Source organism: Camellia sinensis, chromosome 8 (genome assembly GCF_055761805.1).
Source record: "Camellia sinensis isolate YWXY chromosome 8, ASM5576180v1, whole genome shotgun sequence".
NCBI classification, from domain to species: Eukaryota; Viridiplantae; Streptophyta; class Magnoliopsida; order Ericales; family Theaceae; genus Camellia; species Camellia sinensis.
Window position 1 is genome coordinate 156,474,826 of NC_138968.1, and position 11,093 is coordinate 156,485,918.

The following is an 11,093-nucleotide window of genomic DNA, read 5'->3' on the forward strand; positions in this document are numbered from 1 at the left end:
TATGATAGTAAATTATAACTTGATATTAGAAATAATTGTTATAAGATTAATAGTGATTCTAATTATTTAAGAAATTCTGTATGATTAATATTATAAATAAGATAGACATAAAAATAAGAAATAATTTTAATATTTTATTTTAAAAAAGTGAAAAAAATATAATAAAATTAATTGGTAATGTATTTTTAGTATGTACAATTTTATTAGGTTGTTTATGGATAATTTAGATTAAATAGAAGTTTTTTAAATATTAAATTTTAAAAAGAATTTTATTAAAATGATATATCGGTGTGGCATTTTGATAAATAAAAAAAAAAAGATGTGCCAAATAGAAGAAAGAAAAATTGAGAGCAAATATTACTTTTAATAATATATATATGATGAGGATATGATATGATCAGTGCACTATAGCCTTGTATATAATTTTTTTATTATTGGAACCTTGTAGAGAATTAGGCCTATTTTGGCAACTGAGTTAAAAGTTAGCTTTTTAATTTTTTGATTTTTTAGGACACATTATCTTTTTATTTATTTTTTTACATATTTAAAAAAAATCAAAAAACTGACTTTTAATAATAGCATAATCAATAATACAAGTAAAAGAACCAAATACCGGCTCTCTCTAAATTCCTCAATATGATATGATTAGTGCACTATAATCTTGTAGAGAATTTTTTTTTTTGAAAAATGATATAAAAGTCTACTTTTTAGACTCAGTCTGTAGATCTAGTGATGTGTGAATAAGATAATTGGTTAATAATTAGTTGATAATTTTAATTATCAACCAATTATTTTCTTGACATATCATTAAATTTAACAAATAAATCTAACATTTGAGCCTGAATAGCAATACTCTTCTTTCTTCTTTTTTTTTTTTTATTTATTTATTGGAACCTTGTAGAGAATTAATAACATCATAATTAATAATACAAGTAAAAGAACCAAATATCGTGTCTCTAAATTCCTCAATCTCCTTGATTTAATATATGTACTGTTATGTGTATTTATTCATAAATCTCTCTTTACCTACTTGTATTTCTCTTAATCTAAATTATTTTCTTATGTTTCAATAAATTCTATGAGTGACATTATTATCAAAATACCTTTAATAATAATAGTGTGAAGTCCATGTTCACATTAACAGTGTGAATGTTTTGTAATGTGAACATTCACACTTTCACATCGCTAAATTGCTAAGAGTTTAAAAAACATTTGTAAAGATAAAATTATTCATAAAATATCTTAAATATGGGAATTAAGATTTTATAGATTAAATGTTCAAATAATAAAACTTGTTAGAATATAAGAAAATGTTATGAACTAATTGAGATACAAGTACTTAAGAGGGAATTTCTTAATAAATTCCCCTACTTTTATTCAATAAATCATGTGAAAATTTTGAAATACAATTCAATTATCAAAAATACATCAAAACAAAAATTCATAAATTTAAGAACAGAGAAAATTGTGCCTAAAGTACTAACAGAAATGAGTCGATAATACAAATTGCCCACACACATCGTTCAAAAAATAAAAAATTGCCCACACACAAGTACAACTCTGCTTTGCTCATCAAAATACAAAAAACCAAACGTTGTGAATTGAAAACACAACCATCTAATTAATTAACAAAAGCACATTGTTTTCTGATTTCACCAGAGCTACCAGTAAGGACTCCAATTTGACCCATCTTAATCATGGATTCCCCAAAATCTTTCATGAAAGTCCACCCGTGAGAGGTGGCCTGAAGTTTAACATAAGATTTTGTCTCATTGTCGTCGAGAAGAGCTGCATCGGATTGGAACAATCCTCTTCTCTCGGAAACAAGAGTGTAGTAATCGGCATCGAATGTTTTGAAGCTTCCAGGGTCCATTTCAACAAAGGTTTTGATGTCTCCTGGCTTACATTTGTTCTTCAAGCGAACGATGTAGTTGGGGTCTAGTGAAGGGTCAGTGTCGCCTTTGCCGGTGAAATTGTAGAGGCGGTTGGTGAAGCTTGTGCAGTGAGAAATCCCTATGGTGTGTGCTCCTGTCAACAAAAAGAAACACTTCAAGCTAAATCTTGATGTTTTGACATAAATTTTATACAGAATTTACGATCTCAATAATGTTTCTATGGAAATCTTAAAAATTCAACAGTCTTTGTTGTAATGATAAGCTGAATAGTTGCCACCTTATTAAATGTATATTGATTTTCTACATAGTTTTTATTTGTATAACGTTACTTTTTTCATCAAATGATAAGTAAATTTATATAAAAAATCGATCATTCTAGCATTACTCAATAAAAAATTAAAATTTTCATACAGAAAATTAATACACAATGAGGTGGAAGATCTTTTGATCTTATAACTTCAAAACAAAAATTCCATCAACGTGGTTTAAGTTTTTCCAAAAATACACTATTGTATTATTTTGATCTTCATTTGTGAATAAACATTATGTAAGAACAGAGTTTTTCTTCTCAAATATTTCAATGTCAATATTGAAAATTTAATTCTACCTGAAAGAACAGCAAGGTCTTTAACACTCAGTCCCTTGGATGCAAAAATTGCTTTGAGGAGAGTGATGTTGCCAAAAGGAGGTGGTAAACCAGTTAAGGCCTCTGTCATGATCGATACTCTTCCATCTCTACGTCCCAATGGCACCACCCAAAATGCTCCATGGATCTGCAATGTAATCAGGAAATCAAATCAATAAAAATATGTTTTTTTGTGACTGTTAGACCAACCAAATTGAAGAAGCGGGCAGAGAAAGTTTCGTAAGTTTAGGCCTAGTTGGGAACCTCCTTTTTAGTCAAAAAGTCAAAAAGTTATTAAATTAGCCAAAAAGCCAACAACTTATACCAAAAAATCAAAGATTCTCTTTTCTCTCTACTTTTTACACATCTTTTCGTAAAAAGCTAAAAAGTCATCCCAAACATACTAATTTTTTTAACTCATATTTTATTGAAATAACCAAAAAATTACTAAATTAACATGTTCCCAGACGAGGCCTTAGTTTAGTTTAGTTTTTTTTATTACCAGTGAGATTGCATCTCGAGCTACTAAGGCTAGGACATCGGCACAGGACACCACTCCTGGGCACTTCTTTTCCAGTGCTGATTTTACAGCGTCGATAACTTGGAATCCTCTCAGGCTTTGGTTTGGAAATGCATCTTTCTCCGCTTGGTTGTTCTTCGTTGAATTTAGTAGTACTGAACCATCACATCCCTGTGAACAAAACTCAGATTATAAACTTACTAGCTATGATAAAATTGATACCATTGATGATCGTTATGAGAGTTAAAAAGCTTTTCAATCCCTAGTATCATCATCCTGTTATGTGCATATTTTATGGCTTTTCTTTCTTTCATCAGACTGATTCTAATGCTCAGTCACTTTTGTTGTTTTTTTTTCTTCTCAACTTTTGTCTTTAGGGAAGGGTTTTTAAGATTGGGGGAATTACTGATCAGTGGGAATTAGAAAAATAATTTACAAAATGATGAAAAAAATTGTAATTATAATTATTAATATTTATAACGTTTATCACTTTTTTATAAATATTCTTTTTATCCTCTCTTATCTATCATTTCCCCTTTAAGATTTGTGTCAATTCTTTTTTTTATTTATTACATTTTAGGTATGTCTAGTCTAAAATGCGGTTAAAAATTATATATATATATATATATATATCTGGAAAAAAAAAATTCTTTTCAGGTTTGTCTAGCCAAGTAAGATCTAAAAATGAAAAATTCTTTATAAATTTTGAAAAATAATAATTCATTAAAGACAAAATAAATAAATAAGCTGTTGAAAAGTAATTGCCAAACTCAACCTCATTATCATTATAAGAGTAAGTAATCGGCATGATAAAACAACACTTTCGTAAATATGTAAAATGAATAAGAAAACCAAAAAATACTATGTATCTAGAAAATTGTCCAAAAATTAAAGTCTAAATTGTTTTAGATTTAATTTAAACTTCTTGTTATGGGGTCAAATCAAACTAAATTTGGTCCTATAAATTTTAAATTCTAAATATTTTTTTGAATAATTTTTCTGATTATATAGCATTATTTAAAAATAAATAAATAAAAATAAAAAACAGAAATCTAGTGCCTAGCGAAGTACCCTGACGAAACAGTCATGAAAATGCATTCTGATCAAAGGAGCAGCAAGAGTTGGAGCACGAGAAATAAATCGAGCAGTTGTCTCTTTGACAATAGCCTCAATTGATGGGCAAGTTTTGTGGTAGAACCCAAGCTTCAGGCCATTTGCATTAGCAAGGCCTAATGCAAAAGGAACAAGAAGCAACAGTTGAAAGATAACAACTGAGAAAAGCTTTTGAGATGCCATTGTCTAAAAAGGGTAATGACTAATGACTATATGGTTCTAACTTGTGATATACTGGGCATTCAACACAAATCTGATATTTATAGTTAAGCTGAGGCCATTGAACTTGTCAGCTCAGAGTTGTGATTGCACCATGATGGATTATAAATAAAGACTTGATAATATCTCAGAACTAAATAGTTGACTACTGATTTTTTTATTATTTTAAAGAAAAATGAAAGATTGAAGTTGCATGGCTGCTGGCTCCTTTTTTTTGTTTGTTTTTAGAGCATAAAGTAGGAAGAATGAAGCCCCAAAAGACAAAACAAATATAATGTCTCTCTGTGAATAACCTAACCACATTTTTTAAAACCTTAATTTACTCAATCATGCATGAGGAAAGACCAAAACATGAATGAGTAATGAATTATCCGACCAAGACAAGAAACTTAGAAGTATGCATGAGCCTTCTAGGGAAGGTGAAAAGCACCATATCACTCTCCGATTTCGGTGGATAATTTACCCTTTTAAAGGAGGAGAAGTGCAGAGACAACCAACCAGCAAGTCTACCTTGAAGCAGCCACTCTGTGTTTGTTTTGATGGAAAACATTACTGTTAATCATATTGTTTGACTTTGGTGATATCTAAAATATATTAGATATATTATGATTTTATATGATATATATTTTTCATCATTTGGCACAAAATATTATCTGCTTTGCTACATGCTAATGCAGTCAAATACAAATATTATTTAAATAGAATTTTCTGTGCATCATATATTTTAATAGAAAAGTACTGTATAAATAGTATTTCACTATTCATCAAGAGCGACCTTTGACTTATAATTTTAAATTTTACTTTTCATTAAAAATGGTCTTTGGCCTATAATTTCAAACTTCTGCTTGCAAATTTGAAAGAGAAAAAAGGTTGTAGCGGCGTGTCCGAATTGCAAAAATTGTCTTCTCCGCGTGATCGAGTTGTCAGAAGAGGAGCGTCTTCCTTCTCCAACAGATACATCAGGCGTGCATGGAGCGTCACCCTCCTCCAACGAATATATTTTTTGGCTATAAAAAAAGCATTTTGTTTAGAAAAAAATAAAGAATTTGAACAGAAAAAATCTGAGTATTCAAGCTTTATTCTTCGAATGCATTTTCACTTTGTTCTTTCACTTTCAGATTTGATATTCTCTAAGTGTTGTTATTTATTCTCTTTGTTCTTACACTTTCATACCTACTCTTTAAGGAAAAAAAATCATTGTAAAAGAAGGCTGAAGTACCTCTAATCTTTATTAATTATTTTGTGAGAGAATTTTGTAAATGTGAGACATTTATTGTTGAGTGAGACTCAACAGATAAAGTAAGATGTGTATACAATCACAAGTTCGGTAAAACTTTGGTGGCATATTGAATTGATTGATAATAAAGATATTCTCAAGGAGGATCCTTGAGGAGTGGGCGTAAGCTCGATGTGCTGAACCACTATAAACCTCTGTGTTTTTTCTTCTCTCCCTATCTCTTTTATATTGATTATTATTGCTTTATTTTTTTATTTGTTGAAATTTGAATATTTTGATTATTATAATTTATATTGTGTAATTATTTTTATTTACTCAATTCACCCCGTTTTAAGTTATCTACCTGGGACAAAAACTACCTTCTTAGGAATGTGTTTTTCTTATAAAAAAATATTTTCCTAGAACAATTTTTTACAAAAACAATTTCATATGTTTGCTTGGAATCCTAAAAATAATGCTGGTGCCACTATTGTTGTGTGAGGGTGATGGTGGCTGCAGTTGCGGTGTTTTTGGTCATACTGCACAAAAAAATATTTTATATTTTTAAAAAATGAAAAATATTTTTTTCACTTGAATCATTTCATATTTCTTTGACAATGGAATACATTTTCTCTTGATTTTCATTCAACATTATACCAAACATTAAAAAAAAATGCACAACTAATTTATACTAAAAGAAAGGGATAATATAGATACGAACAAAATCTCAAGGCAAAAAGGATTGGTGAATATGATATCTATATCAAGAAAGCAAGGATTGGTATGAATTACAAATTAATAAAAGATTGCAATTGCTTTTAAAAAAACAAAAAATAACCCAATAGAAAGAAGGAAACACTCTGTTGTTATAAAAAATTAAATGATAAAACTTATGATTGAGAGACAGTCTCAAGACCTTTCAACATGTAGCAGTTTATAACATGCATAAACATGTGCTGATATATCCAAAAAGAATCTTTATAATTTTAATCCAATAATTAAGTAACGAAATCAAGGGATCAAGTTGCCACTACCTACTCTCATTGATGGTCGACGGATCAAGTTGCCACCAACTACTCTCATTGGTGGTCAACGAACTTAATCGATCACAGCTCAAAAACATAGATAATGTTGTGATAATTTAGAAATGAAATGTTTAGTATTATGTACCCTAATCTTGACAAATTTTCGATTGTGTGAAGTTTAAGTAGTTAAAGGACACGATTTAGGGGGGGCGACTGGGGCGATGGTCTAAAATCATTATAGTTGTTAAAATGAATTGATGTATATTATTGATTGATTTGTTGATGATACAAGATTGATGTGTTTCTGTATTGTATGTGATACATTCAAAGAGGAATGAACTCTCTCTTTATAGAGAGAAGAATGGTTACATTGGATACCAAAGTGCTCCACTATCACCGAAAGCAAAAAGGAAAGCATAAACCTATACAATTAATAATTATACTAAAGCTAAAGATTCAATTAACAATTATATACTAATTTAACAATTATATTAACAGCCCCCCTCAAACTCAAGGAGGATAGGCACTAGCCAACTTGAGTTTGGAGAGAGTCACAAAACAGAAAAATAAACTGATAAATAAAACAGGATAGGAGACACGGTATGGTCGTGTCAGACCGATGTAGCAGACAGTTTATGGGGTCGTGTCGGACCGATGTAGCAGACAGTTTATGGGGTCATGTCGGACCGTTGTAGCAGACAGTTTACGGGGTCATGTCGGACCGTTGTAGCAGACACTGTGTGGTCGTGTCAGACCGTTGTTGTAGAAGCTAACCGGAATAAATGTCGGGACAGTTTACGGGGTCATGTCGGACCGTTGTAGCAGGACAGTTTACGGGGTCATGTCGGACCGATGTAGCAGACACTGTGATCGGGACAGTTTATGGGGTCATGACAGACCGTTGTAGAAGACAGTTTATGGGGTCATGTCGGACCGGTGTAGAAGACAGTTTATGGGGTCATGTCGGACCGTTGTAGTAGAGGTTGTGGTGGTGTACCAAGGAGGCGACTTAGGGAGTGCGCCATGAGCGACTTATACATGATACTGTGTATAACCCCCCCTCAAACTCAAATAGGTGTGAAGATAGAAACCTATTTGAGGTTGAAAAGGGATTGATAAAGCTGATCGGTGTAGAAGACACTGTATGAGTGTGTATATAGGCTGCCCAAAAAATATACATGGATGTAGATATCGAGCCCTCAAAAGTCGTGCCCGCAAAAGGTGTGCCCGCACCCTCAAAAGGCGTGTCATCAAAAGGCGTGCCCGAGGCATCAAAAGGCGTGCCATGAAAAGGCGTGCCAGTTTGTCGGCGAGAAGAGGCGCGCGATGCGCGTGGCTGCCTCGGCTATTTAACCAAGACAGAGCTGAGGCAGAGGCGAAGACAAACAATTGGCGAAAATCCTCTGAAAAACTCTTCGTTTTGCTGAGAAGGTTTTGCTGAGAAGATACTCTGTAACACTCTCTATAACACTCTGTTGCCCAGAAAAAATGGCTTCGTCTTCCCGCGGGCTGCTTACCCTCTTTCCCGACCTCAACGAGTCCACAGGAGAGAGAACTGGTGCGGTGGCCAGTGAACCTCAACCAAACACTGCTGGGTTTGCTCCGCTGAACTTTCCGATGCGGTCTGTGGAGCAAAAAATGGCGGTGCAGTCGGATGTGGAAGCCAATCAGTATACGTTGAAGGCATGTGTGGAGTCCATGACGGCGGTCACAAATCTGTCGCACCGGCTACAGAGTAGGACAAATGAGGTGCAGCAGTTAAACTCCCAGCTGGCTCTGCTCCAACGCATGTATAAGGATGCGCGAGCAGAGATGAGCGTGCTAAGGGCAGAAAACAAGGAGCTGAAGCGGAAGGCCACCGTGATGTTCCGATTTGGAGGGCCGCCATATGCTGCAGTGGAGGAGCAAGGAATAGTGGTCATGCCCAGTGGAGTGGGAAACACGGAGGCAACACCGGCAAGGGCCGCCCATGATGGAGGCAAGAAGAAGAGACCGGCGGCAGAGTAGAGAAGAAAAATCCCGTCGGTGGATGTGGTTGGTTTGTTGTTTGTTTGGGTGTCGATTTGTTTGGTTTTTTTTTTTTTTTTTTTTTTTGGTGTAAAATGGTGATCGGGGTTGATCCCCGGCAGGAAGAAATGACAAGTGTGTGGAATGTTTGTGGTGTGATTTTGGTGTTGTTGTGTTGTAGAATAATAAAAATAAAATAAAATAAAAAAATATATAAAAGACAATATTTGTGGAAGGGTGATTTGAGAAAGATCGGTGTGAGGTTTTTTTTTTTTTTTTTTTTTTTTTAATATAAAAGTATATATATATATATATATATATATATATATATATATATTGTATATATTCTAGTGGGATGAATGATGGGTTGTATGAAAAGATGGGAACAAGCCCATGTGGGTTAGGGAATTGCGATGATAATGTTTCGTGGGTGGTGGAAAAAGTAAAGTGAGAGAGAGAGAGAGAAAATCTGATTCCCGGATTTGAGAGAGAGAGAGAGTGAAAGAGAATGGCGTCGGCAGCGAGAGTAGATCTGGATGGAAACCCCATCAAGCCGATAACGATATGCATGATTGGTGCCGGAGGCTTCATAGGTTCGCATCTCTGCGAAAAAACTCATGGCGGAGACGCTGCACAAGGTGTTGGCGGTGGACGTCTATAACGAGCTTGAGCGGTTCGCGTCTCAGAAGATTATTACTAAAGCATGCCAAAACTCTTGGAACACCCTCACTGGGGCCATCGATGCCGGGAATGAAGTCCATCCTGGGACCAATCCAGTTAAAAGGTCTAACAATAGTGAATTCGAGACCGTTCTCCGCACCCTCAGCATAGATCAGCCTCTCAATCAATTGCTTAGCGCAAGCATAGGACCACCTCTGCTTCTCAATAGGGCCAAAAATGCAGGGGGAATCATCTTCTTTAAGAACAAAATAAGCAGGATCCAGCCGTAGAGGGTCATCTTTAGGAAGAAAGCATCCAATTGTTTTCCCATAGACTTCACAGGTAGAGAAGTGAATGATACGCTTGTTGTTTTCCGAACAGTACTTAACCACAGGGAGAGCATCAATGAAATTGCTGTAAATTGTATCAAGAGGACGTGTGTTGTAATCTGCCGGAGTACAGATCGCCGCTAGATTTATAGTCAGATCTGCCATCTTGATGAGGCCTTCGAGCCTGGAATCGTTCTTGATGTTGATGCGGTGGAACTGGATACGATCAGACCAGGGGAGGGTGGCCGACGGTGGTTCACAACAGTCGACGACGGTGCAGTAACGGTGGTGGCTCGGTGCACAGAGAGAGAGAGAGAACTTCGGAGATGAGGCTACCGGTGGTGTTGGTCGCCGGTGACAACGACGGCACCTGGAGTGGCAGCCATGGGCAAGCTGGGTTTTGCCCCTGTGGAGAGAGAGAAGGTGATAGATAGAGAGGTCATGCATGTGTCTCACCAAAACACGCTGTCTCTCCCACCCCCAGTTTTACCTTCACCATTTTCGTGTATCAAGAAGCATCTGCTTCATCTCCAAAACAAAGTTGAGAGATATGTGTGAGAGGTCTCCGTGAGAGAGAGTGGTAGAGAGAGAGAGTTCAGCCCCTCCTCTATTAGCTTCTGGACTGAAAACAACCCATGCTTGGATTGTTACATTGACAAGGCACCGAAAATAGAGAGTCTGTAGAGCTATCTTTGAGTGAAACGGAGAAGAAGATGATGGTGAGATGGTTGGTCCTGGCAGTGGTCATTGCGAGCAGTGCAACACGACAGGTGTCCGGCGAGGTGGTGAAATTGTTGTATGCGTTTGTAGAGACTTTTAGCGGACTAGGTTGAGGTCCGGCGGGCGGCCAAGGCGAGGTTGCCGCCCGCCGGTGAAGCGAAAAATACTAAGTGCTTAACCTTGCTCTGATACCATGTTAAAATGAATTGATGTATATTATTGATTGATTTGTTGATGATACAAGATTGATGTGTTTCTGTATTGTATGTGATACATTCAAAGAGGAATGAACTCTCTCTTTATAGAGAGAAGAATGGTTACATTGGATACCAAAGTGCTCCACTATCACCGAAAGCAAAAAGGAAAGCATAAACCTATACAATTAATAATTATACTAAAGCTAAAGATTCAATTAACAATTATATACTAATTTAACAATTATATTAACAATAGTAATGTAAGTTGATAATATTTTTCATTTTAAAATTTGAGTTTTATTTTTTTATTATAAATAAATTGGAGGACCAAACACACAATAGTGGGACTCAATATGAGATTTATATATAGAATTCACCGTTTGTGAGACTTTGTATCTCATTTTGATTTCCATATTCTTAGCATTGTTGTTTTTTTTTTTTTTTCTAGTTAGAGAGAAGCATAATTTTGTCTCGTTAGATTTGTGTTTTCTGTTGATTTGAACTATTTATTTTATAGATTGTTGCATTAAATCATCTATAAAAAATAGAATGATTTGATAATTGTAT

The 11,093-nt window shown here is 34.8% G+C and overlaps 1 protein-coding gene and 1 pseudogene across 2 annotated transcripts; both read right to left on the minus strand.

Annotated features, from left to right (window-relative positions):
- Positions 1–1,336: 1,336 nt before the first annotated feature.
- On the minus strand, positions 1,337–4,880 carry LOC114266646 (peroxidase 27). Its single transcript, XM_028207569.2, has 4 exons — positions 4,112–4,880; positions 3,023–3,211; positions 2,503–2,668; positions 1,337–2,028 (listed from the first exon to the last, which is right to left on the minus strand). Exons 1-4 carry the CDS (start codon positions 4,334–4,336, stop codon positions 1,622–1,624), a joined length of 987 nt encoding a protein of 328 aa, XP_028063370.2. The 5' UTR covers positions 4,337–4,880; the 3' UTR covers positions 1,337–1,621.
- Positions 4,881–9,083: 4,203 nt separating this feature from the next.
- On the minus strand, positions 9,084–10,612 carry LOC145797234 (UDP-D-apiose/UDP-D-xylose synthase 2 pseudogene; annotated as a pseudogene). Its single transcript, XR_014338506.1, has one exon. The product of XR_014338506.1 is annotated as a UDP-D-apiose/UDP-D-xylose synthase 2 pseudogene (transcript).
- Positions 10,613–11,093: the final 481 nt, after the last annotated feature.

Bases quoted from the DNA above. Each gene is read 5' to 3' on its own strand.
- LOC114266646 (XM_028207569.2), bottom strand. From the start codon at position 4,336: ATGGCATCTCAAAAGCTTTTCTCAGTTGTTATCTTTCAACTGTTGCTT. The intron at 3,212-4,111 runs GTACTTCGCTAG...TTTTGTTCACAG, and splicing joins TTCATGACTGTTTCGTCAGG to GGATGTGATGGTTCAGTACT. The intron at 2,029-2,502 runs GTAGAATTAAAT...TTTTGTTGACAG, and splicing joins AGACCTTGCTGTTCTTTCAG to GAGCACACACCATAGGGATT.